At 37.1% G+C, this 19,678-nt stretch overlaps 1 protein-coding gene across 1 annotated transcript; it reads left to right on the top strand.

The window, feature by feature from the left end:
• Positions 1 to 18,837: 18,837 nt before the first annotated feature.
• LOC108548228 (uncharacterized) lies at positions 18,838 to 19,188 on the top strand. Its single transcript, XM_017901063.1, has one exon. The coding sequence runs from the start codon at positions 18,838 to 18,840 to the stop codon at positions 19,186 to 19,188; it is 351 nt and encodes a 116-aa protein (XP_017756552.1).
• The last annotated feature ends 490 nt before the right edge of the window (positions 19,189 to 19,678 follow it).

The raw sequence follows: 19,678 nt of genomic DNA, 5'->3' as shown, positions 1-19,678 counted from the left end.
AATAAACGAATTCCGAACGCAGCGGACACGCGGAAGAATTGGCAGACGCGATTTGTAACAACGATACCATGTACGATATCTGCTGCTCGGAGTACCTGGTCGGTGTTATACAAAAGATAATCAGATTTCCGGTAGGCAAAACCGTTTTGCCTCGTTTAGCGTCGACTGGGGGCTAGTAAACTCTTTATCGTTCGGTTGTGATAAACGCTCCAGTCGGTGCTTAGACCCTGCACGTTCTCGTAAATTTTTCACCCGCCAATAATTCTTTCGAACCGGCTCTACAGATGGCTTTTCTATAGAAAGCACGTGTGTGGTCTCCGATAAAAATTATTTATTCGTAGCTTCAAATTTCTCGACGTTAAGCAATCTCAGTGGTGAATAAGATACTTTTTCCAAATAACGTGTCTTTTGTTAAGCATAGTCACTTCGGTTACACTACACCTATCGATCTATAATATAATTCTAAATATACTGCACATAGTACTAATTAAAGTGGTATACTAAAGATAACTGCGTGCGCGATTATGTTCCTATCTCAGTTAAAACTAACGTTCATTAACTATGCATGAACAGAAATCCCGTAGCCAGCCACTTCGACCAACCTGGTAATTGCAGTGTTAAAAATCCTTGACCACACTTTGCACCCTATGCAGCCCAAAATTTCGGTCCCGCTACTAAACTTTAAAAACAGTCAGAACATACCATGGAACCCTTCTAAAAACACCTTCATCCCCTTCGAAAGGGTAGTTATCCCCGCCGCAATACGTTAACCATCGTTTCGTCGTTACGGTGACTACATACCTTAAAAAATCCATGGCATGAATGGGGCATACAAGCGTTACTTTGGAATACGCGAAGCGGAAATGGAGCGGCAAGCGCGGGCGGTTCGAATTGCGCGATGGTAGAAGGGCGGGCTTGTTTTTTAATCCGGGTCTCGCGATCAAACCACAGAGCGGAGAAGCTTATGAAAGCCGTGGCGGGTTAAAACAAGCGAGCTGAGCATTGTGCCTCTCTCACGCGCGCATCCATGGGCCATCGATCACGCGTGCACGAACACGGGGAGCGCGGCGATCGAGCAGAAATTTACGACGTAACGCGAAAATCGTTTCGCAGTTTGTCAGCCAGCCGAGCCTTCCGGCAGTTCATGGGTTCACGTGCTCCGCCGGCATAAAATATGAACCGGCCGTATGTAAAGAGTCATCGCGAGTCGGAGAGAGAGAGAGAGAAAGGGGGCGAGTAAGAGAGCAGGAGGAAGAGAGGGTGCGCGAACAGCTCACGGCGTTTCGGGGCTACGTGTATACGTGCCCCGAGTGTGCGTTCCAAGCCCGTGGCCATCGTAATATGATCGATAAGTCTGTACTTATCGTGTTAAAGTCACGTTAATAAGTTACGTTAACAGAGCTCTCGTGCACCCAACTTGGACATTTATACGCGGCGCCGTTGCAGTGACAGTAATAACAGTAATTGCACGGATGAACGTTCAAGCTGACTTGCTGATACTGACAGATAACGGTGAAAAAAGAATTCAGTTAATGATAGTAATAAGCTCGAAGAACTCACCCCGATACTCTGCTCGATACCCCACTCTTTTTTCAGTGATCACGTTGGGGATACGTACGAGTGCTATTTGCTGTTTGATGGGGTGGATTAATTGTGATCTGTCATTGAGTTTGGGGTACGGTGATTAAACGTATTTCTGGAGAGGAGATTCGCGAATTAATAGTCCTAGGTGATCTCTGAAATCAACAAGTGATTAATTATTAAATATAGCATCGATGGTAGAAATAATCTGTCATAGTAATCGCTGAATGTCTCTAAGTTTAGAGAACTTATGTATGTAAGGAAAAGTGGACAGCCGATCGATATAAAAATCGATGAACCCAAGTTTCTCTTAACCTTCTCATCATTTTGTATCTATCCACATTATCTCCATACTATATACATAACTATTTTATGCATAATTACAAACGGTGTCTTTCTGTAGCAGCACACAGTGTCTAGTATCGATTTATAGAACAGTTTGAGGCTAAAAGTAGATCAGATCCAGTATAACATGATTTAAGGAAAAGCACTTGGAGAAGCAAATAACTTTGAAACTGGAGTTCAAGGAGGTTATTACGAAATGAATCTTTCAGTGGTCTAATAATAAAGAGAAATCAATGTTCAACATATGTTTGAGTGAAATTTCATCGGTTGTGGAGGATGTGGATAACAGCGTGGTCGAAGAATATCGATAATTCCATTTATTATTATTGTGGATTACTTCGAGCTAACCAATTAAGTGTTCACACTGGTGCGAATTTGCAATGGCTATAGCGAATGGGTTGGACGATCTTATGCACATTTCTTCGTAGCTTTATACGAATCGTTAAGTGACGTTGACAAAAGTTGTAGGGAAGAAAAAGTTACACGAACCTCGTACGAGGTAGTTTCACCGAGCGGTGATTGATCTTTCAACGGCTCGTTATCTACGTACGCTAATTAACCCTGCGTGCAAACATTTTACGCGTAACTTCACCGAAGTCAAGCGTGGAAGGGAATGTTAGTACTGCAAATATCTCTGTCTGTATCTACCTATTATCAAAGGCACGCCTATATATACCTCTTCTATGATTTTCCCAATTTTCGGTAATTCCTAAACAGTCGCAGAATAAATATGAAGAATAATATGGGACACATATTATTCACTCTGCACGATTAAAAAACAAATTCACTTTTATCTTTATTAAATAAACGGAATGTATTTCTTGCAACATAATCATCTGCGGGAAGAGTACGTCTGAAATGAAAGAAAAAGTTTCACAAGGACTGACTGCAGAATTTATTCTAAGAACGATTGTTTCGATACGCGGAGATATTTTCCAGGGGTATTAAAACGGACAAGAAATAGAATATGTCCTGTTCATCGGGAATGTTGGATAGTTACAAACGTACTTGTCTGACCGTTGACTCTAGATCGATATTCGAAGCACGCCTTACATAGCCGACACTCATCCAGGTGAATGCCATACACTAGCATCGAAAGAAATATATAATTTTCTCTAAACACCCGTCAGCGGACGGACATCAAACGTAGTTCCCTACAAGGCGACCCGTCGAAGATACCGATGAGGCTTGTTTTTCTCGAACCGCGGTGAAATTCTTCTCCCAGCGACACTGTCCCTCGTCAAACCATCTTAAAAATGCGAACTCCATCAAGTGTCGCAACCCTGATCGATGGAACGCTGCATCGTAGCACACACAGACTATGAAACTAATTGTAATGAAAGGGATGGACTTGATGTGACGCAACGAGGATCCCGAAGACTTGGAAAAGGTCCGTTGAGGTATTCCGTAAATGTCACCGATGTACCTGGCTGAACTCGTGGACGGGAAATTGTATGGCGTCAAAAAACGTGACTGTTTGCCTAAGACTTTCAATTTAGCATATTCTCACGTATTTACGAGGAATTAAAGGATACTTCGTGGAAGGTTACTCAGAGCGATTGGTCATACAAGGTAGTCACAGGTTGAAGTCATAAATAGGTATAAATTTAGAGACTTCAGATTTCTTGTTCCTTAAAGAACTGATTTCAAAGTATCGTATTGAATTGATAGTAGCAGAGCTTCCTGGAATTGAGTAATTTTTAATTAAACCATCTCCTGTGAGAAGAAATCTAGTCGTTATCATTGACATTCTTCTTTCGTTGTAGATGACGAAGAAGATGCCTCTGATATGAGTATAATAAAAGAAAAACTGAAATACCTCTTAAAGTGTGACATTATCGAAACCACGTACAGTCGCCATAATTCCTTAGCCAATTCCCTGAAGTTCTAATAATTCCAATCTCATTTCCGTCGACAGGCACCTCGGCAAGAAGTTCGCAGTGCCACCAATGACTGCTCCCTGAAACATCCAACGAGAACTGTTTTACGATCGCGTCTGGCATTCGTTCAGCAGCATAAAAATCACAGACAGTACATCTGTGCCGGGAATCCAGTTAATTCATATACCTCCGGAGCTTTTTTACGATTTGATTTTACAAGAGACGCGTTCAAAGCTTCTCATCGGGACGTCTATTCCCTTTGTGATCCAGGCGACTGCTTCGACCAGGCTGATCCATCAGCTCCGACGCCACGTTCTCGAGAGATCGTCGAGGGTACCGCGCAAATTTCGGCGCCAGGGTGTCCCATTAAAGTCGAACGGCATAATTTCGAATTTTACGATGCCTGGTCGTTTTCGTTTTTTTGCCTCGTCCTTGCAACGAATGCCGCGGCAGGCACTCGAGTTTTATGTTTCCTCGCCATCACTAGCGGCTCTTTCCTTCTTCCTCGACGTCTTTCCTTCGACGTTCCTTTCGTTTTGTTCTCCTTCGAGACACGTTCGGCTCCTTCAATCCGAACCGGTTCCGGAAAGCCAAAGCTCGAGACGCCGTGCAGTCAGGAAGCGTGCACGCATGCAGTCACGCGTGTCCGCGACGTCCTTCGAAGACACATAAGTCGCGAAGGATAATTGGCCGGTAGCCTGCGGCCAGTACCATCGATTTGCGCCACCTGCTCTCCCACATCGTCAACGTTACGCCGGTATTTATTCTTTATCTCGTTAAATGGTACACCACTGGCAGGCTGAAGGCGTGCGGCCGGTTTCGTGAGAAAAATTGAAAACGACCGGGGGCTGCGATTGAACACAGAGGGTGGTGAGAGGTAGGCGGGATAGAACGAAACGAACCGGTACCGAGCTGAAACGCCAGGCACGCTGTTTTCTTTCGATCCAGTGATTTCTAAAGTTTGCTCCGCGGATTATTTGTTTAACGTCTGCTGCGTGTGAAAATTCCGAAGATATGATTTTGCCTCGGGAACGGATGTTGGTGCTCGTTAGGGATCAGAAGCATCGTGGGCCTCGGTGATAATTCGTGGAATATTTAAAGGAAACGAATGGTAATTTTTTGAAATGATGGTACCGTGAAATAGCAAGGTTTCTTTATCGGTATCATAATGTGAAATAATGAAGAATTGAAGATAATTCATCGAGGATAATTACTAAAGGATTTTATGCGTTTTAAAAGGCTACTATAAAATGACGTACAAGTTAAAAGTTACATATCTTCAGACTTTCAATTTCTTTTCTTATGTTTATAATACTGTATTTTATTATTATGCTTTTATATCGAATGAAAATATTTCTTATGACAACTATCAGTACATAGAATTTTGATTGCGAGGAATTAAATTCTGTCAAGGTGTTTATTCAGGAAGTTAAGACAAATTATTGGAAATATTCTCAGTTGTTCGTTTACATCATGCTATAATGAGAAGGTTTAATTTTGTTGTAACTTCATTTTAATTGCCTCTTTAATTCCTCATATCAGAATTTATAATATAGTTTAAAATTTTTTACAATTTTCCTCGTTCCACAACTTAAACAGTTTGCGCAAGAGGTGTCACTTTCGCGTTTTACAAGCTTGACCTCTCACCGAGCTATTTGACTTTAAAACATAGCCATCTGACTAACCTGATACAGCCCTTTGAAATAGCTCGGCGTCAAGTATCCATTTTATTCGTTTCTTTTTACCACCGGCTTTACTACCGTGAAGACCGATTCATACGGTTGTCTGACTTTTATCCTCGCAACCTTTTGTTTATCAGTGAGGCGCGAATAATTGGCTAATAGTTTGCATAATTGAAGGGAATAACTTCAAGGGAGTAACATAGCGAGAAAAATTCTTGCATACACAGACAAAACTTACCATTTCGTGCATGTGTCAGTACAGAAAAATGTACGTGGAACATCTATAGAAAGAAATTGACAGAACATAAATCAAATAAACTCTAATGGTATTGCACTAATTAACAAATAATTTAAAAACAATAGCATAAGCTATTATTTCCCAAATAACAAACTTACAATGAAAGTAAGTATATTCATTCAGTGATGAATATCATTTATAAAAACTGAACATATTGGATAAACTATATGAATCAAATATACCAATAAAAATCATGATTCATGAACAGTAGAAATTGAAAAAGAGAATTAAATTGAATTGCAAAAGTAAAAACTGCATCAGGCTATTATACGAGTTGAAAACAAGCACCCAAATATTATGATGGACAGGTCCGATATTTATAACATGGTAGCAAAAATCGAATTGCACAACCACTGAAATATAGAGCTCAAATTAACTCATCGTAGGAATAGGGAATATCTAAGGTAAATACTGTCAATAACAAAGCATCATACTTATACACGTAAGGAATATATTTAACTAGTGGTACTACATCAACGATAGACTCTATTCTCCATGCAAAACATCGCCTAATACCCAAAATTAAGGTAAAGCAAGGACAACAAGGAATAACTTTCCTCGATATCGATTGCCTGACGTTAACACAAGTCTCATATATGAAAGAAGCTACCTAACTCGTTGTACTACTTCAAGGGCAGACTTTTTTCTGGACGTAAGAGCCGTCTAATTTCCTCGATTTATGACAAAAATAGCAAAGAACAGCCTTCGAATGGCATGGAAATCGAGCCACAAGCAGGTGCAACCGTTTCATTCCATCAAACGCTATCATTAGATTTAAGCCGATTATTCCATAGACGATCCCAATGTTCCCCGGTCATGCTCGAATGTTTCCAAGAGGATTCTAAAAGGCCTCTATCCAATTTCCCGATGAAGGAAAACGTCTATTGTCCTATCCACGACGCAATCTTTTTACCTGTGATATAATCTCAGATAACGCGTCCACCGTGAGGGGAGAATGGACGTAGCGGAACTCGTTTACCTCGTAACCCCGTCAGGTTGCAGGTATTCGCATGAGGCAAGGGAAAATCGATATGAACGCTCGATGTCGACGTCGACGATGCCGTGCCGTGTCGCTTCGTTGTACGCTGGACGGCCTGCTTCATAGGGTCTGCGCCCCCTTGCCTCTAGGCAAATACGACATTAGATAATCAGGTGATACCGATATATCGTTATCGACTGGCAGTATTATTTCATAGTGTCATGAGAAACGGCATGCAGGCACGTACAATGTGCGTCATTCGCGACTGGGACTGCGGCCATTCCCATTTTGCGAAGTGGTTCCAGGCGTCGCGACGAGGCGGTAATAATCCGGGCACTATCTCCAGTACAAATAATACGCTCTGGAATTAGAGAAGTTTATGGTAACATGGTAGGTGCAACACTCTTGCAGCCTTGCTGGCCAAGCATTGCGCGTTGCTGCTATGTATAGTACGCTTATACGTTTCATTGTCATGGAAGATTATACGAGTTGCTCGTTTCGTTGGATTTTTTGGGGGACATCGATAATTGTGGTTTGAAATGTATTATTGGTAGTATACGTGTTATTGGTATTATAGTTGGGTCAGTTCAATCTTGATTAATCCGTTCGAGTTATATTGCTGTAATTATTCTTAATTTAGTAGTTAATCCTAATTGGGAATTTTATATCATTTTGGTTGGCATTTTATGTCTTTTCCAGAACGAACACTCTGAACGCGTACACCTTGCTGCACTATGACGTCGATGCCCTACGATAAAAGTCTTATGTCGCGTGCGAAGGGCGAACATTCGTGACGTTGTCATTTATAGTCATTTCAGTTTACGTACGTTGCATCGTGAAACGGGTAACGAAGATTTAGCCTTCCCTCCTTCGTTAAAATAAAAATCACATGTTAAGTATTAATAAATTTGAATTTACCGCTGTTGGTAAAAAAGATTGTACTACTTACGTTTTAACCACATATTACTCCGTTCTACTGGTATATTGCATATACGATATAAAATTTCATTTAAAGCACACGTAACATCGATCACGATTTGCATGTTACAACTATAATAATGCAACGCACGGTATTATTTAATCGAGGGTAATAATCTTCGGAGATATTTTTCCAATATTAATTTTTAAAAATTTTGCTTTGAAGTTTTTACTTTCGAAAATATCGATGGCACTGTTACGAACAGATAATGAAAAATCTTTATGCTCGTTGTCACAAAACGTTTCATAAACATTTTATCTATGCATGTCGGATCGCTCTAACGCGATGTCACGACACCTCGTTGCATAATGACACCCAGGCGCGTGCACCCAAGGGCGGGTGAATATTACAGGCAGCGTAAAATCACACATTAAGAGTATTCTTAGAACGACATTTATGTTAGAACTTTATGAATGCACGCAAATTTCTTGACTTATATGGAATTTAAACCGAATCCTCGTACCCCATTTAACTTCTAACAACTTCAAGATACATGCATTTTACGACTACGAAAAGAAAAAGCGGAAAAAAAGAGGAGAAAAATAAAAGAAAAATAAGAAAAGGAAATTCTTTCTGGGCGAAGAACTGGTAACGCGGATTTTTTCTACCATAGCATACAATAAATTGGGGAAAACAGAAAATGGACAAATAAGCTTAATGCATATAGATATGAATGCACGTTGAAATTGCGAAGTTAGGTCGTACATTAGCAAAAGGGGAAAGTTTCTGTTATTGGAGAAAAATTTTTTCGCCGGCTGCAATTCATTTCGTGGCCCGAAACTGTCATACTTTCGTAACACTGAAAAATCGCGCATACGTTGGAATATATTGAAATATTTTTAAGCGGAGGAGTCACAGCCCGGCAAACGTGCCTCGATAGTTGCCTCTCGATATTCGATATATTTTATTAATACGATCAATCGCATTCTGCGGAAAAGTAGGAAAAGATGCGGAAAAAATTGGGTGAATTTAGGAACGAAATCATTTTCTCTACAGAATTTATATAATAAATATAAAAAATGGAATGTCGGTAGAATTCTTAAAACTACAAAATATAGAAGTAACATACAAAATGTACTACAAAGTACGCCGATCTAATTATTAACTACGAGTTTCCTAATTATAAAAATAATATTTCAATTACGCGAAACAAATGATCACCCATATATTAAATTAATTATAAGTTCCCTATAGATGAAAGTGACTTGGAAACTTTGTTTTCTGTGTTGGGTTATCATGCACTATTACATTATTACCAAGTGATTAACCATAATTATTATATGTTTATAGTAATTGCAAATGCATATTGCTCACATTAGAAAAATTTCTTGTCCATAATTATCAAATCCTGCTGTTGGAATTAATACAATACAGTGTACACGTTACAATCGTACAACTTTTGACCATTATCGTACCTGATATACCTTTATAAAGCACCAAATGATAGAACGTAACACTAACACGAAGCAATCTTACAAACCCCTCAATGAATTTCACGCAATCATCCGAAAATCATCTTCAGGATCGGGTATGATCGGAATTGACTTGTCCGGCACGGCTGCGCGGCGTCCAATCGATAACAATCATTTCCGCGTTACGTTAACGAAATACTATTGTCCGTGACGCGTTAATGGAATTATAGATTCTCGCGTACATGCGCGTTGTTGCGGTATCATGGGAACGATGATGGAATTATGTGGGTTAACACAATCCACGTTCGAGGTTAGGAAGAAATTTACAAGCCTTCACGCACGTGCGCGCATAAACGCTGGATATATGATCGCAGGAGTCTCTATGGTGGCCACAATATTCCCCCATGGTAATTCGATAATGTATTATGGATACGTGAAATTCGACGAGAATCTCGCTGGTCGCGTAGCCAGAAAATACAAAGTGTTTGGCCCACGAGTATCCGCATGGAAGAGATCGTTTCACGCCTCGTCTATGCTCGCCTTCCCACGCTGTTCCAATACCTAACAACCCTCTGTTCGCTTTGATTCTCTCTCGGATTCAAATTAAACGAATTCACTTTCGCGCCACCAAGGTGATACGTTTCTGATGGAACATCGTTCGATTTGATTCGCGGAAGTCGTTTGCTCGGTTAAACGGGCCGGGTCGTTACGTCCTTCCCATTTTGGGAAATGAGGTGAAACTGTTTGCTTTATAGCGGTTGGGAAATGGAAAACGATTCGAGATACGTATATTAAAAGTTCAGGAAGAAGGATGAATGGAGAATAGGAAATTTGATTTAATTAAGCTAATCTGGAGCTATGATTTTTCCCATTTTCGGGCCATTTACCGACAAAGATAATAGACTGTATGAAAGAATCCTGTAATACAGGTATCCGGGTTATCGTTAATGTCGTTTAGTCTTTATTTCAATCTTATCCTGTATGATTAGATGGGATAATGGGATAATATTATTTTGATATCTATCAGGTCTGGCGTATCCGAGGATAAAAGATCACAAAGAAGGTTTTAACTTTCATGAACTGAAAGATAACGTACTATTATCTTCGCGAGAGTATAGTTTTATGTTAAGGGATCTTTTATTATCGCAACTTTGTTCGATCATGCTAATTATTTTAACAAGTCTATTTATTTCAGAACTAGCACATTTTCTAACAGTGTTATCTTTAATAAGACACTTAAATTACGAAAACTATGATAAATAAATTCATGAAATTTTTAGTTTTATCTAATATTCGACATGTGTACAGCTTTTGTTATAATAAATTGAATTACACAGATGTGGGAATATTTCAAGTTTCTTCCCACGCTGAAAATAAAGTAGGAAAGTAAAAGACGTAAGATAAAAGGAAGAAAATGGAGGAATAAAAGTTTAACATGGCAGAATAAAAGATGAAAATGGCAACGAACTGCCGATTCGATTAGCGGCAAGGTAACTCGGTACCCGTAGCAATAGACTGCATCCATTAACGGTGTGCCCGTCTAAACCTAGTTACAAAGGATGCCATTTCATGATCGTTCCTCCTTTTAATAATGCCACATCGCAAAGAGGGGGGTTCAGAGTCGGTGCAAAAAATTATTTGAAAACTCGCCAAACGGAAGTCGCAAACTCGATGCATTACACGAGTACCATAATTAAATGTCGTGCAACTCGTCACTGATGGACATGCCTAATTTCATTCGCTGCCGTAACTTCGTTAATAATTTACGTCCCTTTCGGCTTGCTACGCTATCCTTTCCACGCTGGTAATTGTAGTTCAAAAGATTTTTCAGCATCGTTCGATAACGAAACCAACCAGGCGGATCTACAGAGGTGGCTGAAAGAAAAAGGAAAAAGAAAAGAGATTCAATGACTTTCTAGGCGGCGTTCTTCGATTAAGCGGTAACAAATCTGCCCGTTTTCCCTCGTATGTGCCATATCCCTTCGGGCAGCGTGCTTCGATCGATGGAGAAAAGCTAAAGATAGCGATGCACGAAAGAAAACCGTGTCCTGGGATATCGATATCTCGATAACATGGTTCGTTGATGCAGTGGCTCGTGGAAGGCGAGCAAAGTCAAAGGTCAAAGGCGGCAGGCATCGATCATAGTTTTCGCGCGATTTATCCCAAACGCTTGGTCGTGCCAAGACGTCCCTGTCAGTTTCTCGCTTTTTCCTTTTTTTTCCTGCCCCCTTTTTCCTTTCTTTTCCTTTACATCCACTATGGTCTTTACCGCAACCGAAAAACCGGTTTTCCTGCTCGCTCGTCACCTAACAACATCTGTTCCGCTTTGGGATACGTCCTCCGGACGATGACAACTCGCGGTCACCCGTGGGATCGATTAGTCTTCTCTCGTCGGAGATTTAACGTCGCTCCTTGGCGCTCCGTTTTCGCGACAAAAACGCGGGAGAAATCTCATGGAGAGTTCGTCCACCAACGTAGCTTGCCATCCCAGAGCAAAAAGAAACACGATGACATCGTGCCGGTCGCGGAGGAATCTTCAGAAAGAATATTTTTCGGTTCGGACGTTTCCCTTGGGTCGGGGCCGAGCGTGATCCTATGATCCGGAAGTCTCGTATTCCCGTCGTGTTTGTCCAAGTGTGCGTGACGTAAGAATTGTTTTGCCACCTTTTCGGTAAAACCTTTTGGGCCTTAATGCAGCCCCACGTTACTGTGTCTTTGGTAAATGGACACCATCGCGACGATACGGTCTTCTCTTCTAATGCAGGGATAACCTTTATCCCTCTACTCTATACCTCCGGTTACTGCCAGTCTCTTTATTGGACATCAACGTTGCATGGACAAATTTAATTACACCTTGTATTGTGTTAGAGTTGGCAAAATGCATATCATTATGACGTATTGGTTCTTGAAACATTGTAGAAAGTATATGCAATACGTTACAGGCATCAATCATGATGATATTTAGGAAGCGAAAATGGAAATCAGAAACCGTATCGTTAAGATTAAAGGCTATTTACTTTTTAGTACGTCAAGCAGGAAATATTGACAGTGCATAATAGCATTAATAAAAATATTTGTATTTGTTTATAATACATTTACAAATACATAACATTATTTTTATTAATAAACATCTAGTAATAAAAGAGTGTCATAATAATTCATAATATGGCAAATTTATGCTTCATGCTGTGTAGAGAATATCGTTTCAACCTACAGTTTCATGGTTGCTTTCATTTACGAAATTATGATATAAATATCATGGATAATATGTATTAATCGAATATCAAATTAGTCTAATAAAATTCCATGCAAGAGTACAATAACACAGCAGATATCGAATTAATCGGTTAATTATTGTTGTAAAATTTGCAGTGAAGCTGGATATTAATTATCTAATAGAAAGGATATCTTAATAAGGCCATCATAAAATAGACAATTAAAATACTGTAAGGCAAAAATGACTTTATATATATCATAGGAATGTAGATGTACGAAAAGAACATACTGGACGAAACATTGTAACTGTTTGAACGATACAGATCTTCCCGCGAAATAATTCGTACGTAGTAGCACTAATACGTACACACGTACACAATTATGTTCAACATCAAGTCGAAATTAAATATGGCGATACGTAGTTCGATCTGTTACGTGACAATGCAAAATGTGTCGTTTTTCTCAAATTGTTTTGTACTGAGGTACTGTTAACATCGATCATTTTCTTCATCTGGGCAGATATTTTCCCAAGAACGATAATGTGAAACCAGAGGAAGCTGTCTGTTGAATATCGTAATTATCCAGGTTAGATATCGAACGCTATTGTTGTACAATTGAACGCCACGCCCATTTATCGACAAGGCATGCATGTCTGAATAGTTTTTATCGAGTTGAAATGAAATCTAATATTCTTTTTTCCATTATTTTTCTATCTCAGTGTAATACATATGTATTGAATTCATATTCACGTAAGTACAATTTTCATACAAAAATGTGTAATCGTTCAAGACTGCTTGTTCATTTATTAGTTCGTATTGTTATTTAATAGATTACAAATAATATAGTTTCGATCAATATTGGGATTGGCTTTTGCTTTTTTAGTAGAATATACCTCTTTCGTTTACAGATATATGACACCTTCGTTTCTATCGATGCTACGAAACGGTAAAGACTGGAACGACGACAGCATGACTCCTATCCTACGATAAATGACTACGAATCATTTTACAACTCGAAATGTTATATAACAGGTATGAGTAGTAATTAGGTTGTGTATTCTTTCAACATCGAATACTTTTTTGGTAGAACGATACACTTTTGAAAAATATTTTAGTCTACATTGCACACATGCAAAAATGAGTACATGCAGGTATATCATTGTACCAGTTAATAAATAAACTGATAATAAAAAAATACCCTATTATTCCCTAATATAATAAATCACTTTCTTTTATGCTATCATTATGTTATTTTTTCTACTTACGAAATGTTGATATAAATATAACAGAAACATTATATTTGCATATATATATATATATATATACACGCAACATATGTTAATAACATTATGCGCGCGCATCTTCGTTTAGTTTCGAGAAGAAATCAAACATGGCGTACCTACGTTGTCGAATGTGTGATGTGTCAATGTAAAATGTGTCGTGTCTTCCCAAATTGTTTTCTGAGGTACTATTACCATCGACCGTTTTCGTTATCCGGGCAGATATTTATCCAAGGACGGTAATGTGGAACCATGGGAAGCTGTCTGTTAAATGTCGTAATTATCCAGGTTAGATATCGAACGCTATTCTTATACGATTGAACGCCATACAAATTTATCGATAAAACGTGCATGGCTGAATAGTCTCGTGCGAGCTGAATTGATATCTAGTATTGTTTTTACCATTATTTTTCTATCTGAGTGTAATACATTCATATTGAATTCATATTCAGGTAAGTACAATTTGCGTACAAAAATGTTTAATCGTTCAAGACTGCTTGTTCATTTATTAGTTCACATTGTCAACCAATAGATTGCAAATAGCATAATTCTGATCTGGCTTTGTTTTATAGTGGAAAATCTCTTTTTTGTTTACAGACATATAACATTAAATGTTTTTATCGATGCTACGAAACGGTATAGGCTAGAACGTTCACAGCATAACCTCTATGCTACGATAAACGACACCAATCATTTTGCAACACGAGATATCATATAACAGGTATGAGAAGTAATTAGATTGTGGATTCTTTTGACATCGAATACTTTTTACGGTAGAAAAATATACTTTTAGGAAATTTTTTAATTTATATTGCATACCTGCAGAGCGGGATATGCAGCTATATGTTTGTACCAGTTAATAAATAAACCGATAGTAAAAAAAAGTACCCTATTATCCCACATATAATAAATCACTCTCTTTTATGCCACAATTATATCGTTTTAATTCATACGATTATTGTTTCTTTCACTTACGAAATATGCAATGTTTCTGTGATATAAATGTAACAGAAGCATTGTATATTAGGCAAATAACAAAACAGTGTAGCAAATTTTCATGTCCAATTTCAATTACACAGTATATAATTTTTTAATCGTACCAAGTTTATTCTGATATTTTCAATTAGAACGGTATATTATTTGTCCAATTGAAGGAATATTTCATTAAAAACAATCTCAAATGTATAATTGAAATCACATAGGGTAGATAATAATATTTTCTGTTGAGAAAGATGAATGTATGAAAGGAACACATGACCAACGCCACGTTTCAACCATTCGAACGGGCAGGATCTTCCCGCGAGAAAATTAGCAATAACATTCGTGCGCGCGCATCTTCGTTTAGTTTCAAGACGAAATCAAACATGGCGTCCTTACGTAGTCGAATGTGTGATGTGTCAATGTAAAATGTGTCGTGTCTTCTCAAATTGTTTTCTGAGGTATTATTACCATCGACCGTTTTCGTTATCTGGGCAGATATTTATCCAAGGACGATAATGTGGAACCATGGGAAGCTGTCTGTTAAATGTCGTAATTATCCAGGTTAGATATCGAACGCTATTCTTATACGATTGAACGCCATACAAATTTATCGATAAAACGTGCATGGCTGAATAGTCTCGTGCGAGCTGAAATGATATCTAGTATTGTTTTTTCCATTATTTTTCTGTTTCAATGTAATAAATGCACATTGAATTCGTATTAACGTAAGTATAATTTCCATACAGAAATGTTTAATTTTTTGTGACATATTGTTCATTTATTACCGCTCATTGACAATCAATAGGTTACAAGTAGCGTAGTGTCGATCAGTATTGCGATTTGGCTTTGTTTTTTTTTTTACATATATATATAGAATATCTCTTTTTCGTTTACAGACATATGACACCGACGTTTTTATCGATGCTTCGAAACGGTATAGGCTAGAACGTTCACAGCATAACCTCCCTCCTACGATAAATAATAAGCGAGCATTTTGCAACTCGAAAAGTTATATGACAGGTATGTGTAGTATTTAGGTTATATTGTCTTCTTACATCGAATATTTTTACGGTAGAAAAATACACTTTTAGGAAATTTTTTAATTTATATTGCATATCTGCAGAGCGGAATACGCAGCTATATGTTTGTACCAATTAATAAATAAACTGATAGTAAAAAAAAGTACCCTGTTATCCCATATATAATAAATCACTCTCTTTTATGTCACAATTATATCGTTTTAATTCATACGATTATTGTTTCTTCCACTTACGAAATATGCAATGCTCCTGTGATATAAATATAATAGGAGCATTGTATATTAGTCAAATAACAAAACAGTGTAGCAAATTTCCATCTCCAATTTCAATTATACGGTATATCATTTTTTAATCGTAGCAAGTTTATTCTGATATTTGCAATTAAAACGGTATATTGTTTGTTCAATTGAAGGAATATTTCATTAAAAACAATATCAAATGTATAATTGAAATCATATAGGGTAGATAATAATATTTACTGGAAGGAACACGTGATCGACGCCACGTTTCAACCAATCGAACGGGCAGGATTTGCCGCGAGAAAATTAGCAATAACATTAATGCGCGCGCATCTTCGTTTAGTTTCAAGAAGAAATCAAATATGGCGTACATATGTAGTCGAATGTGTGACGTGTCAATGTAAGATGTGTCTTGTTTTCTTAAATTGTTTTCTGAAGTACTATTACCATCGACCGTTTTCGTTATCTGGGCAGATATTTATCCAAGGACGGTAATGTGGAACCATGGGAAGCTGTCTGTTAAATGTCGTAATTATCCAGGTTAGATATCGAACGCTATTCTTATACGATTGAACGCCATACAAATTTATCGATAAAACGTGCATGGCTGAATAGTCTCGTGCGAGCTGAAATGATATCTAGTATTGTTTTTTCCATTATTTTTCTGTTTCAATGTAATAAATGCACATTGAATTCGTATTAACGTAAGTATAATTTCCATACAGAAATGTTTAATTTTTTGTGACATATTGTTCATTTATTACCGCTCATTGACAATCAATAGGTTACAAGTAGCGTAGTGTCGATCAGTATTGCGATTTGGCTTTGTTTTTTTTTTTTTACATGTATATATAGAATATCTCTTTTTCGTTTACAGACATATGACACCGACGTTTTTATCATTGCTACGAAACGATATAGGCTAGAACGTTCACAGCATAACCTCTCCCCTACGATAAATGATTAGCGAGCATTTTGCAACTCGAAATGTTATATGACAGATATGTGTAGTATTTAGGTTGTATAGTCTTTTAACATCAAATATTTTTACGGTAGAAAGATACACTTTTCGAAATTATTTTAGTATATATTACGTACATAAAAGGAGTAGTATATGTATGTATCTCATTTTGTCGATTAACAAACAAATCAATAGTAAAGAATTATCAAATTAGTCTGTATCATTGAAAATTTTTGTGGTTTATTCTATCGATAATCCAAAAATCGTCGTTGTCCTTGTTTTTCTGTTTCCTGCCATTCTGAAATTACGATATGAATATTGCAGTTACTCCGTGTATTAATCGAATAACAATATAGTGAAACAAATTTCTATAGCAGGATATATAGCTTTTTAATCATACAATTTTTATACTGATGTTTGCAGTTAAAGCGGTATATTATTTGTATAATAGAAGGAATAGTTTATTAAAAATAATATTAAATGTATAATTGAAATCACATAGGGTAGATAATAACATTTTCTGTTGAGAAAGATGCATGTATGGCAGGAACACGTGACCAACGCCACGTTCCAACCATTCGAACAGGCAGGATCTTCCCGCGAGAAAATTAGCAATAACATTAATGCGCGCGCATCTTCGTTTAGTTTCAAGACGAAATGAAATATGGCCGATACGTAGTTCGATCTGTTATGTGTCAATGAAAAATGTGTTGTGTTTTCTCAAGTTGTTTTATAAGGTACGATTTTCATCGACCATTTTCCGCATCTGGGCAGATCTTTATCCAAGAACAATAATGTGAAATCTCAGGTATTTGTTTATTGAATATCATAATTATCCATGTTAGATATCGAACGCTATTCTTGTACAATTGAACGCCATATTAATTTATCGATAAAACGTGCATGTCATAATAGTCACGTTCGAGCCGAAACGAAATATAGTATTCTTTTTCAAATTATTTTTGTGTTCCAGTGTAATACATGCATATTGAATTCGTATTAACGTAAGTATAATTTGCATACATGTTTAATTCTTTGTGACAGATTGTTCATTACTGCACATTGTTAATCAGTAAGTTGCAACTAGCATAGTTTTAGTGAATATTGCAATCATGCTTTGTTTAATAATAAAAATAAAATAACTTTCTTTTGTTTGCAGGTATAGGACATCGACGTTTTCAGCGATGCTACGAACGGTATACGCTTGATCGTCGACAGCATAACCTCTACAATATAATATACGCATATATTTCACACTGGGGATATAGGCTGTGTGTTATTAGAGATTGATTAAATTTTGAATATTTTCCATGTTGGTGCAAAATTTATGTTCGTCTATGCAATCTGTACATACAATTATATATTAATATTGTATTATTTTAATAGTTTATTAATTATTATGCAATATAAAAACATATCATTATTTTAATTATTCATAATTGTATGTTGGATTACTATATTCTCCATTGTATATTATATGGCATAATATTATTAGAATATATTATTATATTATATAACAGTATATTATCTATTACACAATATAGTACTAAATTATATTATTTACTTCAAATTATATATTATATTTTATGTAAATTTTCCCTTCATTATTAATTTATTTTATGCAGTACTATATTATGTGAATATGTAATATTTTATATTGTTTATTATATGTTGTATAATATTATGCCGTAAAGAAGTATCTTATTATTGTACTTATATTATATTGTACTTATATAGCTTATTATTGTATGATATAATATTTCTGTATGATGTACTTGTTATGTCAAAAAATACGTGTCAATGTTGAGTGCAAAACGAAAAGATCTGTCAACAGTTTGAGCAATTTAATTATTTGGTAAACGGCAAACCCTGATCCTAAATGGGGGTTAACGCCCCTTGTCTCCTTTTTTACCCATCTTTGATGTCACGTTAATACACGCATGTTGTCGGTGAGACACGGTATTTATGGAAACATTTTTAACGATTGTTCCAGGGAAGGGACGGCTCTACCCGGCCTACAGTTTGAGCGGCAGTGAGGGTGAGGAAAATTCGCCAAGCCTGCGAGGTCGCGCTCCCGCCTACCCTCAAAATAATCACCAGACCACGCAATCACACCTGAATCACTACAACGCCAGTCAGCATAAACAACGTGCCTATCAACAGCAACAGCAGCATCCCTTGTATCATATGCCCAGCACTGGTGCTGGACTTAGTGATACACCAACCTCTGGTAACGCGTCCGACGAAACACTCACCGACAGCGACCTTATCACTGTTGCCCGTGACTCTGCTCTGCTCGTCCATAACGGTAAGTAAGAATATTTACCTCGTAAGAGAGTATTTATTTATTTTTATGGATCAATAGGATCATACTGGTGTTCAAAGTAGGCAAATTTTGCAGTCAGATTAGGATTTGGCATTTGAATATTTGTGAGAAATCTTCTCATTCTTAAAGAATAGGATCTCGTTTTTTTTTCTTTTTTTATTTTTCGTATATGTGCAGCCATTTTGTGTTGTTTTAGAAGTAGACGTTCTGTTAGTATTACAGTTAGATTGAGAATTACAAAATATATTGATATTAGTAAAGGATTTTCCATGAAATTTAAGAATATTTTTAAATTTATTGTAAGGCCCGGTTTTAATCAGATAGGTTACATCACTTTGGATAGAAACGAATTAGTTCATATGAACGGTATTTTTTATATTTGGTTGATACATCATTTATTTTTTACGTGTATCGTTACATTTGGATTGAAAATGTATTGTTATATACGTATTTTCCACGAATTCATCGTTAGCTTTTGAT

This window comes from Eufriesea mexicana, unplaced genomic scaffold, assembly GCF_001483705.2.
Source record: "Eufriesea mexicana isolate 0111107269 unplaced genomic scaffold, ASM148370v2 scaffold1453, whole genome shotgun sequence".
Lineage (NCBI taxonomy): Eukaryota > Metazoa > Arthropoda > Insecta > Hymenoptera > Apidae > Eufriesea > Eufriesea mexicana.
The sequence above is the reverse complement of the archived record's forward strand: the minus strand, read 5'-3'. Positions and strand labels throughout refer to the sequence as shown.

Excerpts from the sequence above, each read along its gene's own strand:
- LOC108548228 (XM_017901063.1), top strand. The coding sequence starts at position 18,838 with ATGGAAACATTTTTAACGATTGTTCCAGGGAAGGGACGGCTCTACCCG.